Source organism: Antedon mediterranea, chromosome 9, assembly GCF_964355755.1.
Source record: "Antedon mediterranea chromosome 9, ecAntMedi1.1, whole genome shotgun sequence".
Classification (NCBI taxonomy): Eukaryota; Metazoa; Echinodermata; class Crinoidea; order Comatulida; family Antedonidae; genus Antedon; species Antedon mediterranea.
The window spans coordinates 25611543-25633785 of record NC_092678.1 but is presented as its reverse complement, the minus strand read 5'-3'; the positions used below and the strand labels follow the sequence as shown (position 1 = coordinate 25633785).

Below are 22243 nucleotides of genomic sequence, written 5' to 3'. Positions count from 1 at the left end.
TTTGGAATGTTGATAGACTGGGACAATAACAAATGATCATCATAAATTGTGATATTTTAAAAATACTTTATAGGTTATTAGGTTTTATTTCTTGATAATACACATTAATGTAAAGGGCGCGCCATGTAGTTTTCAGATGGTAATTTGTCTAGAAGGTAGTTGTCCGGATACGCTCTAGCAAGATAATGAAGAAGATTTCAACACCCCCGTTTTCAATAATGGTTTATTCCAAATGTCAATATAGGCTAATTGAGGTCACCAGGAAGTTTGGTGAGACATGGTTAGAAAAAGGAATTCCCCTTTTGTTATGATCTCGCGCCGGTTGTCGACTGTAACTGTGTTCATCTTCATAGGGCTAATTTCTTCTTTGTTCTACAACATAATACAGATTTATATATCAACGATTTATCATAAAAATATGGGACGAGTTGACTCTTCATCGCTATCATCTCCAGATAAAGTTATAACCACGAACATAAAGCTAACTTGGGCCGTGGACTTTGCAGAGAAAACAATCAAGGGAACCGCTGTACTCGACATAAAAACACTTGAAGATTCAGTTACTCACTTGGTAAGTAAAAAAACAAGCAATAAAATACGTAGTTTGTAGATTTAGAAGTACTGTATGATTACCTAAGTAGCCAATGCACAACAGTGGCTGTAATAATTTGAGAGCATATCTTCATTTATCATAAAGTTCACATAAACAGTGTTTTCTTCCAATTTAATTTTTAATTTACTATAATTTATCATTTATTAAGGTTTTAGACACATCTAACCTTACAATCCACTTTATCATTTATTAAGGTTTTAGACACATCTAACCTTACAATCCACTCTGTACAAGACTTCGAGACTGGCCAGAAATTGCAATTTCAACTGAAAGAAACCGTCAAGCCATATGGACAGCCACTAGAAATAAAATTGCCTCTGAACACACAGAAAAGGTATAGTTTTTTTTTGTTCTGGGATCATTTAAATCTGATGGAAAATGACATTAAAATGTATCAACATTACATCAAATAGATAGCCATATATATGTAAAACATGCTAGCATCTGCAGGTAGGGAAGACAAACCTATTGTTCATTTAAGCATAATGTATAGTGTAGTACAGCTATTATTACATCAATAGAAACCGTTTATTTACAGGGGAAGTGTTGCACAGATTGCTATTGAGTATGTGACCTCTCCTGATGCATCGGCGTTGGCTTGGATGGCACCGGAGCAGACCTCTGGAAAGAAACACCCTTACCTTTACAGTCAGTGCCAAGTAAGACAAACTAAAAAGTGTAAATTGGTCAAGCAGACCAGTTTTTTTCCGCTGACCATTATTGATGACCAATGCTGCCAAACATTGCAGTAGGTCATTGACATAGTGTTAGGTGATAGTAACAGATTTCTGGAATCATTTACAAACAATACTAAACATTAACAATTTATAGTGATAGTTCTTTAGAGTTTTTCTATTTTGTTTGTCTTTTTAGCCCATACATGCAAGAAGCATTATGCCGTGCCAGGACACCCCTGCAGTCAAAGTCACATATCAGGCAAATGTAAGTATGTATGATCATCTAAATCAATTTGGTAGTAATAAATGATCCATTAGGCGCTATATAAATACTGTTTATTATTATTATTATTTATATGGTAGTGATATGCCCAAATATGGTAGTGATATGACATCATCATGTCCATATATGGGCACATCACATACTAAATGTTTATGTAATAGGTGACAGTTCCACAAGAGCTAACAGCATTGATGAGTGCTACTAGAATGGGAAATGAACTTTCACCTACTGATGCTACACAGAGAGTGTACAAATTTGAGCAAAACGTCCCAATACCAAGTTACTTATTTGCTGTTGTGGTTGGTGCCCTGGATAGCAGGTTAGTCAGCCCCTCCATCATGGGATGATGACAATTTCGATTTATCCTCTGCAATTAAAATTACTTACATAGTACAATTGTATACCAGCACGCCATTGTTTCAGGAAATAACGCAACTGTCTTTTTTTTTAACTACAGGCAAATTGGTCCACGTTCATCCGTCTGGTCGGAAGCAGATATTGTGGAAGATGCTGCTATGGAATTTGAAGATGTAAGTTTTTTTTCCGAATTCAAATTGATAGTAGTAGTTTATGATTTGAACTGATGATTCCAATACCGAATATAATAAAAAGTAAATTAGAATAAGCTAGAAAAATGTTTGTTTAAATTTCAGACAGAAAAGATGATAGCAGCAGCAGAGTCCATAGCTGGTGAATACATTTGGGGTCACTATGACCTTCTGGTGCTCCCTCCGTCATTCCCATTCGGGGGAATGGAAAATCCATGTCTTACATTCGTCACTCCGACACTCCTAGCTGGTGACAAGTCACTTGCTAACGTGATCGCTCACGAGATCGCCCATAGCTGGACCGGGAACTTTGTAACAAACCTCAATTGGGAACACTTTTGGTTGAATGAGGGACACACAGTTTACTTAGAACGGAAAATAATTGCTAAGTTGACTGATGAGAAGACAAGACATTTCCAAGCCATAGGTACATTACACATATTAATCAAAATACATATTTGTGTAAAAAAACAGTATGGTCATTTGTTCAGTAATTTCAGATTGATATTCGTTTTTTTTTTTTTACTATTTTTAAGGTGGCTGGAAAGACCTTATTAACAGTGTAAGTTAGTATCTATTTATCAAACTAACAAAATAAAGACATTGTTATCGCTCCAAAAAATGCTCACATTTACAATTGTATTACTACTCTATAGGTCAAAACATTTGGTGAGACCCACAAATTCACACAACTCATTCCACCTCTAGAGGGCAGCGACCCAGATGACGCTTTCTCAAGTATTCCCTACGAAAAAGGTCACACGCTTCTGTTTTACCTTGAAACGCTCGTCGGAGGTTCAGGTAAATTGACTTCTTCAAGGAATTGTTTATTAGAAATTATAATCTTGGCCCCTGTTGTGCATGGTATTTTTATGTCCAATTAAGAAATGAAATACAGAATGGTAACGCCATACTATGGTTGCACAGGACCCAATCCTACTATGGTTGCCGTGAGTTGCACAGGACCCAATCCCAACTTCTTCCATTTGACGATAAGTAAATATTGTAATGTTTCGAAATTCATTTTGCAGAGGAAATGGACGGATACTTGAAACATTATGTTAAAAAGTTTGCATTCAAAAGCATTACAACAGATGAATGGAAAGACTGCTTTCTCAGCTATTTCAAAAACAAGGTAAAAATTATATTTTAAATTTATTAATAACATAGATGGTTTTGCTAACAACTACACAATTGCGTTAATTGCAATGTGTTTTAATTTCAGGTCTCGGCCGATATTTTGGATAGCATTGATTGGGATGCGTGGTTCACTAAACCAGGGATGCCACCAGTTAAACCCCAGTAAGTCTTTAGAGCAAAAAAAAATTAAGATCAGAAATACAGTAATTATAATTTTTAAACTGCTAAGTATATTCAGAGGGAGATATAAATATAACATAGAAACTTAAGAAATGTGTGCATTATTTGTTTTTCAATTACGATCAGAATTCTTTAAAAAAACTACAAATTATATTCAGAGGAAGATATAAAAGACAAAGAGTCTAGAAATAAATACATTGTTTGTTGTTCCGTTAGGTACAACACTATTTTGGCAGATGCCTGCACCAATCTGAGTGACCGTTGGAGTAAAGTAAGTTAACAGGAGTGACCCGAGGCAAATTCAATAAGAATTCTTTTTTATAACACCAAAAAATCACGTACAAAATAACTGTCTTTTTCTAGGCATCTGAAGACGATTTAAAGAGTTTTAATAGTGACGATATTGCAGACTTTTCAGCAATGCAGAAGAAAGAGTTCCTCGAACAACTACTCCATAAGGTTAGTTCACTTTCACTTAGAAATTGGTGACAAAAGTAACTTGGCTAAATTAGAATGTTTAAAAATTGAGGTTAATTATTAACTATTTATTTTAATCACCAGCGGGCTACACTTCCAGAATCTCATTTGCTAGCCATGGACGAGAATTATCAATTCAGCGCATCCAAGAATTCAGAAATTAAATTCAGGTAAGGTTGACTCCTGTATGTTGATCATTCTATCTAAAGAGTGTGGGGTAAAATGAACAGTACAAAAAAACAATGCTAACTAATAAATCTGCATATTTTAACAGGTGGTTGAAATTGCAAATTAATTCCAAGCACGAGCCTGCAATCGAGCCAGCTTTGGATTTTGTTAGCCGACAAGGAAGAATGAAATTTGTGCGCCCTCTATACAGGTTAGTTGACGCAGATTATTTCCTTCTTTGTAGAATGTCTCCTGTCCTATTCTCGTTGATTATTGGTTTTTCGTTCATTTTTTCTTTTCAGAGCGTTGTATGCATTTGACAAATCCAAAGATAAAGCCGTAAACAACTTTAAAGAACAACGCAAGTTTATGCATCCAATATCCAGCAACATGGTAGCCAAAGATTTGCATTTGGATTAAGACTGTGTTCACACATCGCTTCTTTAGATTACAGCTCTACTTCTGGACTAAAGCTCTATTCACATGGATTAATATCCAGCAACATATTAGCTAAAGATCTACATTTGGATTAAGACTGTGTTCACACATCGCTTCTTTAGATTGCAGTTCTACTTCTGGACTAAAGCTCTATTCACATGGATCAATCTATGCAGTGAAAGATCGGAATCTGCGTTGAAGCTCTGTTCACACGAACTGATGCTTTGTAACACAATTTATTAACGGCCTGTTCAGAATAGAAAATATAACAGTTAGAATCTTTTCTCAAAAATAACATATTATTTTTAAATTAAACGTTAATAAACAGACTCCTGTCTTTGTTTTCTTTGTATTTAATACAAAATACATGAAGCCTTGGCATAACTACAAAAAATGTGGCAATAATTATTTTTTTCTATGACATTGCAGATGTCATGTCACCATGCTAGTAACACTAGTGGGCAACAAAAATCCCACTTTTATTCAGATGACACAAATTAATTTGATTATTATTCCTATATTTAGACGGTAGGTGGTACGTTGAAAATTAGAAATACATCCGTATTTAGATTTACCCGAATACCTCCATGTTTCAAATGTTGAGTCTTTCAGGAATATAATGGTGGTTGTCCATTTTCATTTCTTTGTCTATTTTTTAACGTTGTCTAGGCACTATGTACAACAAAAGCAAGGCTATGAAAATACCGTTCTACATTACTACATAATCACTTTACAACAAAGCAGCGTAGCAAACAGCGCCCTCTGATCAATTGTTTGCGCTTCTATAATTTTAATTTGAAATAACATTCTACACATGCTTAATTCTGTTTGAATGCAAGAAACTATAAATTATTTCTATTTATTTGGAATTACTTACATTTTCCCTCAATATTTTGAAAATTAATTTTTCAAATCACAGGACACAAAAAGAATTGAGGAAAAATAGACACTTGGAAAATACCTAAACTATACCCATAATACCTTGCATGACCTTTCTAAAAATAACATCAAATATAAGTTACAAGGAAAAAATTGTACCAAAAAAAAGGTCATATCGATTCATGATATACAATACTAATTGTCTATTGGGTATTTTCAAATATATCGCTAACAACAAAACAATTTTGTAGTTTTCTTTCATAGCAACAGACAATTAAGAGTATACAGATTACCTTTCTACAATATAAATTTTTTTAACAATCTTAATTAAACTTCAAAGGCAAACTGGGAAAAAGGGGTAGGACAATTTAAGCATTTTGCTGTGTAAGCCTGGAATTGATGTCTTAATCTCTAAATTCTGGAAGGGAGAGACTATTAACTGAGCATGTTGTTAGGGTAGGTGGGGTAAACACATCAAGTTTTATAGTATTAACTCAACTGCTTAATTTTTACCCGAGACACACTGTTTACAACTGTAAGGACTGGAGAGGGAGCTCTATGCAACGTTTATGATATGTTTCTAGGCTATTTTAATAGCACGAGAGGGCGCTACAAGTCATCAAATTAGACATTGTCATTATTAACTTGAGGAAAACCGTACATATTTTTTTTTCAAATGACCCTTTGAACTAGATATACTCTATTGAACTTTGACATCAATTAGCATAACTGGTTGAGAGAAATTGAAAACAGCAAATATGGATATCATCTCAGTAGGCTGCCTTCATTACAAAAATCTTCTTTATACACCATTTATCTGCAAGGCATAAATGCTTTTCAACTGTTTACTGTTCTGCTATTTCATAGCTATTTCCTCCATTGATCGTCGCCGTGGCAGCCGGCAGGTCATACCCACCCATGTGATCATCTCCATATTTGGCATTACTGCCATAGTCATTGTATTCATTAGATCCAGCTGGGGTGTGAAATGATCCATCGTCCTCTTCCACCTTGTTTTCATCTTCAGGTTCGTCTTTGTAATTATCGTTAGCGACACTATTTACAGCGCCCTCCCCAGTTTCTCGTTCATCTCCAACTTCCTGCGTTTCTTCTATCGTAACCCCCCTCCCAACACCCTTTCCCTTGCCACCTTGGTTCCCTTTGATGTGTCTTGGTCTGCGATCACCCTGAGGATATGTGCGTCCACCGTATCTTCCTCGTTGTGATATCATCTGCATATGTACCTATACAAGCAAAATATATAAAATTTAAAAATGCGTCTATAATTATAACATACATTTCAAAATGATTACAAGGATACAGTTTTATTCACAAACCAATCAACCCACAATATTCTGGTGTCCTGAAATTCTTACCATAGGATCCTGTAAAGAAGGGTGGCCATACATAGACTGAGCACCTTGGCCATAGAAGTAAAAATTAGGGTCATGACTTGGTGACATGTTCCAAGACTGGTGATTTGAATTGCCATAGGAGCCACCATACGAATTACCACCACTATTCCCGCCACCACTGGAACCACTACATTTAAAAGATTGAATATGATCAAATAATGAATGGTTACGAGGGCAATGGTACAAACAATGGCCTGATAAAAGATTGAATATGATAGTTTATGAGTGCGATGGTACAAATAATTTCAACATAAATTGATCAGATAATAAATGTTTATGAATGCAATAGTACAAATAATTTCAGGATAAAGGATTGAATATGATCAGATAATCTTTAATTTATCAGGAAAATTGTACGACACTTACCTTCTGGTGGCTCTCATACCGTCACTACCGGCCCATTCACCAACCACCATCCCGGCAACCTCTAGACGGCCTCCTCTGGCATTCATTGGACGTGCTGAAAGAAATATTTACATAAATAATATTTTATAACTTCATTTACCACAAAGTGAATTGCATTATCATTGAGTATAATAATAATAATAATATCCTGGATTTATAAAACGCCTATTGTTGTGAAACACTGAACATTATTAACCCAGTAATTTTTTGGATCAAACACGTATGGAAACATACTTCCATGATCAAGGAATTAAAATAAAAAGTAATAATGCTCACAGTATATAGAACCTCTTCCTCGTCCCTTGCCACCTGGCCCCTGGTGCACCATCTGTCCAGCTGGTCGGAAGTTCAACCCGTAATCCATTGGCGGTATCGGTGGTGGGTACGAGTAGAGGTGGTCAATACCAATGTGCGTTGGTAGCGTTGGGCGTGATCTTGCAAAGTCGTATGCAAGTCCTTCCATAATGGCTTGCCTCATCCTCTCTACTTTCCCTACTTGATCCATCTGCAAGAGTATTACAACTTTATTTTAAACAAACCATTTGTAGAGATTAGTTACATGTGGAAACTTGTATGTATGCAATGTAATGAGTCTTTTAGAATCTACCAAATTTAGAAATATGTTACCAGTATATAAATCTGATAGGCATTCAAGATCGTTAAGGAGCAATACTAGTTCAAAGTTGGATTCTTGCAAATGTCGTACTGAAAAATATAGGCGGTCTACTATTCCGCAATTAGCACGAATCCTTTATGTATAATGTTTAGTTTAGATCTACTTTGATGTATTTTACTTCTCAGTTTATGATTGTAATCAAACCTTTTCAGCTTTTGCTGCTGGTTGAAATTTGATGTTTTTTTTTATACCTTAATAAAAAATAAATAAATAAATAATGGAACATTTATATAGCGCTATTTCATTGCGCTGTGGACTTATTACTTATTGTTTCAATTATTGTGCATTTTGGTCTATTACAAAATCAAACAAGCTGATAGTCATTAAAGAGACACAATCTGATAATTTACTTGAGAATACAACGAGAATACAATGAGAATACAATGATTATAAATGTTTGTATGTGTTCACATTTCTGAGGGTATTTCATTTTCATTTATTTTTGTCTCCATAAAAATACAATATAACAAAACGTGGACAAACAACAAGAAAACATCACACAAAACCAGCCAGAAACAGGGGACAAGAAGCGAACTTAAATCACACAAAACCAGGCAGAAACAGGGGGAAAGAAGCGAACTTAAATCACTTTCTAGTAGGTCTCCTATTGCACTGATTGTATAAAAACATTTAGAATAAAATTTGAATAAATATTAAAAATACATATAAATACTTTATCAAAATAAATTAAAATATATTGGGTAGATACAGGCGCTACCACAAAAGACAGGTAAAAGAAGTGTTGTACTACTTTACCTTGCCATCACACATGTCTCGCAAGTGACTGCTATTAACAGCTCTTGATAGTTTGTACTGGAACAATTTGCCATCAAAATACAACCATGGACAGCATAGTTCCCACGGGATGGGTGACCCGCAGGCATCGTTCGCCATCATGGCAGCCTCGATGCCTCGCATGAAGATTGCTCCCAGTTGTATTCCTCGTGTTGTGATATGTGAAATCTAAAGACAACATAGTTATTTTTATTTCTAATATATATTGTTTCATTTTGACGTCCCTAACTCAAGCATTTAACGCCATATTTTTGAAATGTTATTTTGATTGATTGATAGTAATGTATTGTACTAACAAAACATTCAGATAAGTTCTACTTTAAAAGGGGTCTTTAATTGTGTTTGTAGAACTTTAAATACACAATAATATGTCTAACTGTTTGACATGGCAATTGTTGACATGGCAATTGTTGACATGGCAATTGTTGACAGACTCAACCACTTGACAACTACTTTATGTGACGAAATGTTGGTATAAAACCTCAGTCTACACTACCAAATTAGTTTGACCAAAAAAAGTGTGATGTGCCCAAATACGTGATATGCAGGCCTGGTGATATGACATCATCATGTCCATATATGGGCACATCACATTTGTTTTCACATAAAGTTTGATAGTGTAGACAGAGCTTAAGACTATGATATTTGTAAATTGTGCGTACTTTCATCTCCTGAAGTGCCTTGGGCTGGTTCAGTATTGGTGAGACACTCGGCTGAAATGCATCATGTATCTACAATAGGGAAAAATAAAATGTAGTTTACGAGATTGAAATAACGGAGAATAATACAGTTAACACTATCAACCCAAGACCATTGAGCTGTCCCTAAAACACTTGGCTGTTTTCACCAATCACACTTAGCTAAGATAAAAAAACTTATCCTTAAAGTTAAGGTAAATTCTTAAATATTTATTGACTAGTAAAATACTTTGTATTCAAGGGAAATATCTCGCTTAAGTGTCATTGATGAATATGATCACAGTTTCCTAGAAAGACGCAAACTGTATCATATTTTAAAAGAATTATTCCATATAAAAATAAATAAATGAAAGAGTTTATAAATAAAAACCAAACGCGCTTACCTAAGCACACAGCAGAGTAATATTGCATGACGTGCTACAAAAGCAGTCTTTAGCATAGAGGGTGTATCACTCGACATACACGATAAAAATGCTCTTAAACGAAAAGATTTATCCTCCGACTCTCGTCCAAGCCACATACGACTGATAGGGGGCGCCACCCAGTCGAGTGGCATCGCTTCAACTGGATCAGGTTGCTGCATTGTGTTCTCTTGATATACACACCATTCCTTAATGACAACTCGCGGAAATTCTTCTACAAAAATTAAACAAATCAGTAATACATTGGAGGATATGATCTTCCACGTATGTATGATAGCCTACTGAAGCCGGAGGGGGGAAAAGCGGGACGGATGACTGTACCAAGACTGTACAGACCAAACAGTAGTAACACAATTTTTTTATAAATAATCATACACACTATTGTAGTGACTGCCTCAAAAACATTGAAACAGATTTCAACAACAAATCAAAAGTTACTTCAAAATGCAGTAACTGCAGTTACTGCAGTAGAATAATGTTTGCATGATCCCTTAACAATAACAGAATGATACATACCAGTGTTGTTGGCACTGTAATACTGTTGAATGCTGAATAGAAGACCATATATCTTTTGTCTGATTGGACGGAACATCAATGCTGAAGGGGTAAATTCTGGTCCCATCTCATCCTCTAACGTGTAGCCTAAACGGATCTCTCCCTAATACAATAAAAACAAAACATTAGAATATATTTAAAATATTATTTCTATTTAACAATGCAGGGCTAGCTGTAAATAACAAGCAAAATGATATGGAAATGACTGGAAGTATGTAACTGGAAGGATGTAACTGGAAGTATGTAACTGGAAGTATGTAACTGGAAGTATGTAACTGGAAGGATGTAACTGGAAGTATGTAACTGGAAGGATGTAACTGGAAGTACATCCATAACTTTGGTAGACTAAAACGCAAACAAACATTAGGTTGCTAAAACAACACCCTGATGTAAAGCTCTGTCTACGCTATCAAACTTTACGTGACAACAAAATGTGATGTGCCTATGGACGTGATGATGTCATATCACTACCATATTTGGGTATGTCACTACCATATTTGGGTATGTCACTACCATATTTAGGCACATCACACTTTTTTTTTCAAACTAGTTAGATAGTGTAGACAGAACTAAGACAGATAGATAGTTTAGCAGATTGTCTCACCTGGCTTAATATTTGGTAGACTTGTGGCATAAGCATAGCATTTTCATGTCGATGTCGTGCAATCCTTAGGACCTCTGGCGCTACGTGCGGAAGCGGTGGCGTACTGATAGAGAAGCACGGAGCGACTGGCTGCGACATTAACGATGGTATCTTGGAGATGTCTACCGACTTGGCCAATCCTTCAGCATCATCTACCAATTCAGAATCGCCATTTGTTTTCGGCTCTTCTTTACTGTCAATCAAACAACATTAATGTTTAATGTAACACACACACAGTACAATCAACTTTCCCAATGTTTAATGTAACACACACACACAGTACAATCAACTTTCCCAATGTTTAATGTAACACACACACACAGGACAATCAACTTTCCCAATGTTTAATGTAACACACACACAGTACAATCAACTTTCCCAATGTTTAATGTAACACACACACAGTACAATCAACTTTCCCAATGTTTAATGTAACACACACACACACACACACAGTACAATCAACTTTCCCAATGTTTAATGTAACACACACACACAGTACAATCAACTCTCCCAATACCGGACACCTTTGAGCTGATCAAATATGTCTGGTTTTCTGGAAAGTCTGGTATTCAGAATGTGTTTTTAATGGTAAAAATGAATTTGGGACTTTTTGAATCTTGAAAGAAGTCTGGTCTGGAGTTTCAGGTTTTCAGAGAGTTTGGTATTAGGAGAATTGACTGCACTAGTATAAAATACATTAGTGCTTTGCAAAATATTAAACTACGCCCAACATGAATGCATACAGATTTCTGTATGGTGCAACAAACATAATACACTACCTTGAATGGCTGTCCGCATTCGTCTTCTCTTGATCAATGTTGAGGCTAGACATTCTCTGTGATAATTCAGATGTTTCTTGACTTTCATATTGGGACTAAATAACATAATTATTTTACATTTATTTGGCGAATGAAAATCAATCCAGACTTATTTAAAACATCTGTATGTAATTAGGTAAACATTATTTTGATTAACATACAGTGTTCTCCCTATACATTCTTCATTTTTTTTCGCAATACCCTATCATGATGACATCCATAGGAAAAAAGAAGCTTAATCTAAGAATCCTTGTACAGATAAAATCAATAATGGGTATTGCTTATAACAAGAGAACAATCAACATGAACCTCATACCTGACATTGTAAGTCATCACCTGGTCCAGGAGAGCTCGGACTTGGCCCAGTAAAACTTGGATAGCCTCCTGACGCTGAAGACGTGTTGCTTCTGCCATAGTTATCTGAATAAGAGAAAACAGCTGTGAACCCTTGCCATTGATATTATAGTTAGCAGGGTGCCATGCACAATTTCTTCCATAGTGTAAGCATCGTTGAAATATTTTCATTTTTATTTATTTATTTCTTTACTTCCACATTAAGAAATAGAAAAGAGCTCATAATGGACATATCGCATGAAACGAGAAAACCATTTTTGACTGACTTTTTCTAGAACGAGTCGGAACAAAATTAACATTAATTTATTTTCTTTGAAATCTTTCAATTTTTATTTTTTTTTTAACTTCCAAAGAAATAGAAAAGAATCCATAATTTTATGGAACGCACACTGTAGGTTTTGTAGCTGCATCCCGGACATATCGCATGAAAAGAGAAAACAATTTTAACTTACTTTTCCTAGAACGACTCCAAGCATCCCTCGTACCGTTCCAATAATATTTTACACACGCCTTGAATTTGCTTATCTTCTGTTCCAGACCAGATTTGGTCGCCTTAAATACTTCTCGCGCTATCGCATCTTCATCGTTTATATTGGGGATTGAACGCACGTATTCGGCGATACTTGGCACGATGACATCACAAGGTGGTAGTACTAACTGGTTTGCTCGCGCCTAGAAGATAAGAAACACGCACGTTTTAAAGCATGAACAAAAATGCGTGTAAATTCAAACCTACATTACAAGTTTTTTTATATTTTGAAATCTGGTGTAAAGCTCTGTCTACACTATCAAACTACAGTACAGAAAGAAATTACTGCTTCGTATCTACGCGTAGGCTTTCGTAGGTAAATCGTAGGTAGAACGTAGGTCATTGTTCTCTCCTACGATGTATTGTTTGTAGCCTACGATGTATTGTTTGTAGCCTACGATGTATTGTTCTCTCCTACGATGTATTGTTCTCTCCTACCTACAATGTATTGTTCGTAGCCTACGATGTATTGTTATGAAATCTAGGCTACGCCTCGATCGTAGGGTGGTTCGTAGAAGCATGGACAATGCAAACAAACAATGTATTGTTTGCTAATTAAAATCCTACCTAAAGATAGTAGGTCAATTTTTGTAGCCGCCCTACATCGTAGGTAATTGTTCTCTCCTACGATGTATTGTTTGTTATCCTAATTTGGACGGAAATCCGCCGACGAAACGACATCGGGCCGGTGGACATCAGCTCACGTAGAGAGAGCCGAGGCTAGGCTAGGCCTAGCTAGCCTGTTTCGGCGGCCTACACTATAAATTATTTATTCCTACCTTGTTGGGTTAGCGAATTATAAAAACAACGACAACTAGGCTAAGGACACCAACAAAATATATGCAAAATAAATATATATTCCATATTAAGATTTAACATAAATAAATAGGCCTTTTAAAATGATTACGACATGTATAAAGAAAAAGGCCCGACCAGAATTTGGAGGGGAAAAAACATGTGAGCTGAGCAGTTTAAAGAGAGTATTATGTTTCATGTCATGTGACAAAAAATCCAGGTACACGATCTTAATTACTGTTTTATCGTCGTCAGACGGTAGCCACCCTAAAAAAAAAAACATGTGAGAGATTGCGGTAAGCAGAGAGTATCGCGTTTCATGCCAAGTGACCCAAAAAAAAACTAGGTCTGTATTAATTACGGTCGTTCTGTCGGCAGTCTTTTTGAACGACCGATTGAACGTCCTGATGCTATATTTAGAATGAATTGTTTACGATCTTTTTTTCTCGGCATCGTTTCTGGATGGGACGTTCGCTATATTATGTTTATTAGTTGGCCTGTTCGTTGCGGTTCACCCGGGGGTTCACCTGTGTTGGATCGTGTCTCTCTCTACGTTATACATCGTGGGAAATTTATATTTGCCGTTGAGTAGGTAAACACGCACGAAGGAAAATATTACGATTAAAAAATATTATTTATTTTTTATTAATTTACAACTTTGTCCTCCGCCAATTAAATTTAACACATTAATTTCACACCTTACTTCACTAAGAACATCGTAGGGTTGTTTATTTTGGTTACGAACTCCCTACGAAGTTCAGAACATAGCTCGTAGAGGTTACGAAGCCAAACAATGGAACCTACGAAGCCAACAACGTAGCCTACGTTCTATCTACGAAGCTACTTCGTAGGTAAAGTTGCAGTATTTTCTTTCTGTACTGTATGTGACAAAAAATGTGATGTACCATATATGACATGATGATGTCTACCATATTTGGGCACATCACACTTTTTTTGTGAAACTAGTTTGATAGTGTAAACAGAGATTTACTGCAGAGATTATTTTCCCACATTCCGTTATCCCATAACACTGAATAATACTGAATATTTTCTGGTATAGTCCCACCTACAGTACCTAGAACACAAAATTGGGCCGACTTTTGGGGGTGGGAATATACCTAGAGAAACCTTGGTTCAGGAAAAAATGACTGGTAAGCAATTCTTGTAAAAACTCATCTGAACTGGCTAGAGAGATCAAAGGTGAATACTGGGACTATACACAGGGATATGCATGTTTGTGAAATCAGACATACTGTAAAGTAGGGGGTGGGATTAGACCCGAAGTTGGATTATACCCGAGGATATACGGTAGTTATATTTAGTTCTGGTCATATAACATATTATCATAATGTAACATTCAAAACAAAAGAAAATAGGCACATGTAAACAAGTAATAGGCACATGTAAACAAGTAATAGGCACATGTAAATAAGTAATAGGCACATGTAAACAAATAATTCCCTGTGCTACAATCACCACATTAAAAGCAATATACTGTAGCAGGTGAATAAAATCTTAAAATAAATTTGGCTAAATATTATCAATTTTAGAACTATTATGAAGAGACAAAGTGATTAGTATACACTCACATGCTTTGTATTGGCTTGTATGACGACGTTAAATACTTGGCTTGATGCCAAAACATCACCATTTTCAATCTAATGTATTACGATGCTGAGTAGTATAGTTCCCCAGGGAGTCAATATTTCTCTATCAACCAAGAATTTTCTCTTACAAAACGCATTCAGCAATTTCATAAGCAGATGTACGCAGTCATTTTTATTGTTGATGAAATTTCTCAAAGAACAATATACTGGATTTGAATTTTAAACAACACACAAACACATAAAAAAAAACATTGTGGCTTAAAGCTTTTGTTGGAAAGTGAATTTATAACATTTAATATTTAGCCGACTTACCCGCAAACCATTAAGCGGATGTTCAGGTCCAAGCAAGGACCACTGGAACACAGCCAAGTCTTCTTCTGCTAAAATGTGATTTCCTAAAAAAAAAACCATATTAATTTTAATGTTCTACTTGATGCTGACCACCACCCTCCTAAGCTCTTATTCTTTTACTAAATGCCAATAGCAGTAACGGTCATAACAATTTATTGTTATTCCTTATGACCATTTACACACAACGCGAAGGATAGATACAATTTCTACGTGGGACAACTACGCAGTTTTCCACTAAAGCTTGGTTCCCACTAGAACGCAACGCAAGGACGTAAACGCAACGCAAGCGTTTTAACCAATGACAAGCGAAGTTATACAGTAGACAGTTAGAAATCACAAGCGAATAAGCCATCGCTTGTGATTGGTCAATTCACTTGCGTTGCGTTACGTCCTTGCGTTGCGTCGCTAGTGGGAACCACGCTTTACCGTTACCGCTCATCTGTGTAAAATGGCCTTAAGTCACAGTTATAGAACTACAATATGACATTATATTTATTTATTCTTTACTGACTTGTCTATTTTTCAAACTAACCACTTTACTTACCTAACAAGGCAGCAAAGACAACGAATCGTTCAGGGTGGAGATCCAATACCTTCAGTATCTCATTCACATGATACTGTAACGTTAACAGTTCACCCTTCCTTGTTAATTTCAGATGATGTGAGGAGAACACCTGAGGGGGGTCAAAGATGAGGAAGTCCGCACTTTGGGCCAGAACGCCTTGGCAACCATGGTAACGTAGGTAATTAATCACTTCGTACTGATGATCACGGAAGCTGGAGACTGTTTGGATGCCGCACTGACGAAGAGCGAGTCGAATACAAGTGTCTGAAATAAACAAAGAAATTCATTCAATACTAAATATTAGTTGTATGAGCAATAGAGTTACTATAGCTCATGATATGGAAGCAGTAGTTGAAGATGACTTTAGTTTAAGCTCTGTCCACACTATCAAACTTTATGTGACAAAAAAATGTGATGTGCCCATATGGACATGATGATTTCATATTATTACCATATTTGGGCACATCACACTTTTTTTTTGTCGCCAAACTACTGTACATGTACTGTAGTTTGATAGTGTGGACAGAGCTTTAGATTTTAGAATAGAAATATATTACAGTATTACTGAAAGATGGTCATGTGAACATTTTTATACTACTACACAGTTACATTTAATTTACTTATTAATTATACAGTACACACTCTGTTTGTAGTAGTGGCTTCTAAAGTACAGTGAACAGCCAAGATTATACAGTACACACTCTGTTTGTAGTAGTGGCTTCTAAAGTACAGTGAACAGCCAAGATTATACAGTACACACTCTGTTTGTAGTAGTGGCTTCTAAAGTACAGTGAACAACCAAGATCATACAGTACATTAGTACAGTAAAAATGTACAGTAGCTAGTTACTGCAGTACAATCGTTTTGACATAAACTCTAATCATCAGGTACAATTCATTTACAGTTAGTTTTAAAAGAGCATACAAAAGAGACACAAGATCTTGACCTTGGAGAAATGTCAAGATATTCACTAGGATATCTTAATTAATAATAATAATAATAAACAGTATTTATATAGCGCCTAATGGATCACTGACCCCTCTAGGTGCTTTACATTAGACTGTAACTAATGGTAATAAACTATCCCCCGCCGGACACCAATTAAATTAAATATTACTACTGTACTGTATGTGTTTTATTTATTATCAATAATTAAAAATATATTTATTTCTTGATTCAAGGTAGACTTAGTGTAACGGTATAAATAATTTAATCCATAAAAAAGCAATTACTGAATTTTATTTATTTTATTGTAACTGTATGTAAACATTACAGCTTACTATTGTCACTATTATCTATTATTAAAAGCAAACATAACTGTGATGATGCATATCAAATCGATTTATGACCCAATTAAAGAGAAGGGTTCATAAAAATGGGTTTTTTTTAAATCAACACACAGCAGAAACAGACTGAAATACCAATAAACCACACATTAATTCTCAATTTTTTCCTGGTTAAAAATCAAAATTATAAAACCACAAAAACCAATAACCAACCTTCAATGTAATAAATCAGTTACTATAACAGTACAAGGTTAATAGTTTGAATGAAATGTATTATTATTATTGTGAAAAACAATAAATAGTGATAATAGCTAGAATGATGATTATTAAACTATCGTTTATTTTGTATGAATTCAAATACAATAATAATCCTGTAACTACATCGGTAAAGCTCTGTCGACACTACTGTACTGTGTCAAACTTTGTGACAAAAAAATGTGATGTGCCCATATATGGACATGATGATGTCATATCACTGCCATATTTGTGCCTATCACTACCTAGGTGTACCATATTTAGGCACATTTTTTTTGTCACATAAAGTTTAATATATTGTAGACAGAGCTTGATAAAGTTGCTAAACATCAATTAACATTACATAGTACAGTGTATGTAAACCTTTAGTTGGTTTAAACCTTTTAAACTAAATAAATAAACACAAAGAACATGACCACTTGATTATTTAACAATCTTTTTTTTTTATGAATTCCACCAATACAATAGTATAGTAATCCTGTACACCTCCCTGTAACTACATTGCTAAGATAAATTTGCTAAATATCAATTAACAACATACAGATCATATGTAAACTTGAATTTTAATCATTTAGTTGGTTTAAATCTTTTAAATTGACTAAATACACACACAACAAATATGGTCACTTGAGTTAAAACACAACACAGTGGTATGGTTTACAGTACATCATCTCAAACAACCATCCATCAATGATTTATTATGACACATAGCAATAATTTTATTCCTTATTTCTTCTTCAACAAACAGTGACTCACACATGCAGATTTTGAGGATGAAATTACATTTTTAATGAGGTTCGATAAATTTATAACAAATTTGGGTTGAACAGCTAATTACTGTAGTTTAATGATTCCAAAGATTAAATATTTTATGGACTTTCTTAAAAACCATGTTCATAATTAATATCAATATTACAGGAGTAATGTATCAGTTTAGCAAAGTGGTTAATAAAACAAATATTTGATGTTCTTAGTATTAGTTCATTGACCTCAAAATAAAGAAAAACGACCTTAGGAAGTAATTAATATTACAAATATTTATCATAAAATCTAAGCAATATAATGCACTTATCTTTGAAAATAATTATAACTAACTGGTTTCATTGAAATTTTATAAAATCAAAAGGTAGGAATACAGTACTGTACAAGGATACTCATATTTTTATACTGTAATAGTAATATTTAATGTCCGGCCACTGACAGCATTTCTGTACAGTTAGTTGATTTGATTTTATTAGGAAAATCATCATAAAAAATACATACAAAGTGATAACATAAATTACTGACATTACAAATAAATACATAACAGATTTTCCAAGATACAGTACAGTAGCCCAAAAAGCTTATTTCCACTGGGATGCTTTACTGTAGTTCTGTTCAGGGAAGAAATAATCACTTTAAATACATGGGTCTTTGGCTCTAACACAAAACAGTTAATGTTATACTGTAGATATTGTTGTTGAAGCTATCTTAAATTCACAACCACCCACTCAGCTCAATGAAACTAATCAAAATATTATGTACAAAACTAAATAAATTATTACTACTGTAGGATTGTGACATTCAAAACCAATTTCTACAAAATGCTTATTAACTAATTATAAATTCCTTCTCAATTGTATTGACTTATTTTGTTCCTATTTCAATCTACAGCAACAAACAGAACGTCTTCCGTTATACACAGGTCAACAACACTAAGACATGGAGGCATTCTTGGCACAAGTCCAAGAGATCTATAAAGCGGGAGTGAGCCAGTATCTAAACAAAGACAGCTTGAATCAACATAAGTGCGTAGTTTATAATAAGACATAGCAAGAAGCACATACTGCACACACATTGTTACTATCCTTTGTTACAAACCCTGGACATTTGAACACATTAACAATTTTATTTCTTTGTGTGAATGTTCTAAAACATTCTACAAGCGTTGCCGTTACAGTACATGATTATTGCTAACACACATGCAGAACCTTAGCTCTTTTGTTGTGTTGCTTGTGTTGTAACAGAAGCATCTAATTTTAGAATATAGGCCACTAAAGAATCTATTAATTTACCACATGCACTAACAACTTCCAAAATGACCTTGATTCCAAACCAGGTCTGTAAGCACTTTCTATTATTATACAATAGAAATCTTGCCCAGTATAATAAGGCTAAGAACCTTTTAATTTACATATTACGCTTTGCTATTATTTAAGTAGTATTTAACCAATGTGGAGAAATTTCTCCATGATTTAACTGATTACAAATAACGAGAGGCAAGCCATGATTAAATCTTTATTATGATGATGATCAAGTAAAGATCAAAACCTTGAATCATGGCTTGCCTCTCATTATTTGGAGTCAGTTTTATACTACTGTATGTTATTTAAACATAATCAGTGCATCTGGTGTTGAGTAGGATTTATGTTTTTAATTATTTAAAAAATATAGATTTACAGTAATTATAGTTTATACTTATAGTATATCAATTAACTATGGTAGTATTTAATCTAATTGACAGCTAATTTATTTTCTACCATATTTTGAATGGAACACAATAAGCTTAAAATGTTAGGCTACTGTAGATAAATATATAAAATAAGTAATCCATTGCCTGAGCTGGCTGCCAATTATGAGAGCCTAGAAAGTTGGTTATGAATCAAGTACTAAACAAGACAATCAAATAAATTAACGAAAACCAGAGAGAGTAAATCAATTTCAACAATACAGTATTTTGTGGAGTGTATTAATTTTTCGACTATCGAATGCGGAGCACACCACAACAGCTAAACCATCTTGATGCAGTTGCATCCTAATATTTATCTTTTTATATAATGAAAAAATTATGTCTCATTACAGCAAATTGACACTGTACAAATTAAGTTGTCTTTTCTACTGACTGATCTTTAGTGAGGAGATTCAAAATAATTGTTTATATTATCAGGCGAGATACTAAAAAGAATAAAATTATAAACATGAAAAATCATTGAATTTAATTGAATTGTTTCTGGAGTTTATGCACTTGTCAATTGTATGACCCACTATACGACCCCCGGGAGAGGTGCGTCATTTACAAATAATTACTGACGCAGGGGTGCGTCAAAAAACCTAGATGGTACGTCACATAAATGAACAAGGTGCGTCAATGTCCGTCACTTTACCACCCACCATATCATAAACAACATGGTCACAGTGCGTCAAAATGGGTGCGTCATGGTCACCTAAAGGTAAGTCACATTTTTGACGCACCAGTGCGTCATGGTATACAAAGGTATGACGCACATCGGACAAATGACGCACCTCTCCCGGGGGTCATATAGTGGGTCATACAATTGACAAGTGCATTAATCATATGAACGTCACATTTTCGCGGATAGATAAATAGATGGATAAAATCAATGTTGTTTACAATATGTACGCTTTAAAATATTTGATCAGAAATTATAATCGGTTATACCTAGCCTACCACCTTTTTATAATATACTCTAGGCCCTAGGTGTAGTAGTAGGCATATGACCTAAAACTAATGAATTGTTTTCTTCACCATCCTATGTTTACAAACATTAACAGGCTACCTACTCTACCATAAAAATGTGGTCAACAAACGACCCTGGTTGGCTGAGCCTGTGACCACACAACACGCGCCAACTGCCCCACATTTGCATGCAGCGGATGCAGTCAATTCCGAAAGAATCACAATCAAAACAAACCATTCATTTCATATATTTTACTATAATTAACTTACCTAATGCAACGGGAGGCACAAACCATACTTTTGGTGGGGGAGTGCCTTTATTATGAACATGGCAAAGAGCTTGATAAGCTGTGTTTCTTCCTTGTGTTTGTTGTTTTATCCATTCATGTGTGTGGTGAGTGTCCAGGCTCCCTTTGAAAAACACAACCAGTTTAATGTTGTGACTTCTGCATGCTTTTGCAAGGTTATCGATAAACTGGAACATGCTATTCCATTGTCCACCACATACCCAATCGGTGAAACTACCTCCATATAGTCTGTGCAAGCAACTGTCGGCATCAACAATCACATTCAGGGGGTTTTGGCCGACAGGAGCCCGTCCCCGTCGAGTGTTCAGGCGCTTCAACGCTACCTGACCCAAATCGACTCGCTCACATGCTTGCGGACAATTCCGTTCTACGTAGTCTAAAAATCCTGTAATTCCCATGATGTCGCTTTGGATAAAAGCTTGAAAAATGCTAATAAATTTACTTGTAATAAGGGAAATTAAATTGCCGTCAAGGCAGGGAAAGGTCAAAACTTTCAGCAAGGGTCCTCACATCGTATCGTCTAACGGGCACATGTGCTCTTCAAAAACACAACATCGCTGGATTTTGCGCGTGCTCTATTAGTGTGCATTGTGGGAAATTTAAAAACAAACGAGCATCGATTGAGTGTAAGAAACCAAACATAAATAGGTTGATTTTTAACTGTTTTATATTGGAATTGTTTGAAAGATGTAATAAAAAAAACTACTACTAAACGTATATTTATAAATGAGTTAATTAATTTAATATTATGAGGCGATGTGGTTGTGAAAGTAAATAAAAATTAAACTTTGAGAGCTTTAGTATTAGTAAACAAGCGCCCTACTATTACTTCTGATGATTTTTTTTTATTTGAAGTTTTCAATATCATCCTATTTATTCTATAAACAAATCAATATTCAATTC

The 22243-nt window shown here is 35.0% G+C and overlaps 2 protein-coding genes across 2 annotated transcripts; one reads left to right on the top strand and one right to left on the bottom strand.

The window, feature by feature from the left end:
• Nucleotides 1-224: 224 nt before the first annotated feature.
• Nucleotides 225-4835, top strand: LOC140059493 (leukotriene A-4 hydrolase-like). The gene is made up of 16 exons (XM_072105419.1): nucleotides 225-571; nucleotides 808-947; nucleotides 1152-1272; nucleotides 1487-1555; nucleotides 1735-1892; nucleotides 2031-2103; nucleotides 2227-2548; nucleotides 2658-2683; nucleotides 2778-2922; nucleotides 3153-3256; nucleotides 3347-3423; nucleotides 3658-3712; nucleotides 3805-3900; nucleotides 4003-4088; nucleotides 4193-4297; nucleotides 4389-4835. Exons 1-16 carry the CDS (start codon nucleotides 278-280, stop codon nucleotides 4504-4506), a joined length of 1989 nt encoding a protein of 662 aa, XP_071961520.1. The 5' UTR covers nucleotides 225-277; the 3' UTR covers nucleotides 4507-4835.
• Nucleotides 4745-21877, bottom strand: LOC140059494 (constitutive coactivator of PPAR-gamma-like protein 1 homolog). The gene is given in 16 exon segments (XM_072105420.1): nucleotides 4745-6647; nucleotides 6780-6945; nucleotides 7185-7278; nucleotides 7500-7728; nucleotides 8656-8862; nucleotides 9357-9404; nucleotides 9407-9425; nucleotides 9776-10028; nucleotides 10331-10472; nucleotides 10974-11205; nucleotides 11795-11889; nucleotides 12150-12253; nucleotides 12640-12859; nucleotides 15431-15513; nucleotides 16014-16298; nucleotides 21303-21877. Coding segments are annotated over 16 exon segments (3012 nt in total). The 5' UTR covers nucleotides 21739-21877; the 3' UTR covers nucleotides 4745-6248.
• Between the last annotated feature and the right edge of the window lie 366 nt (nucleotides 21878-22243).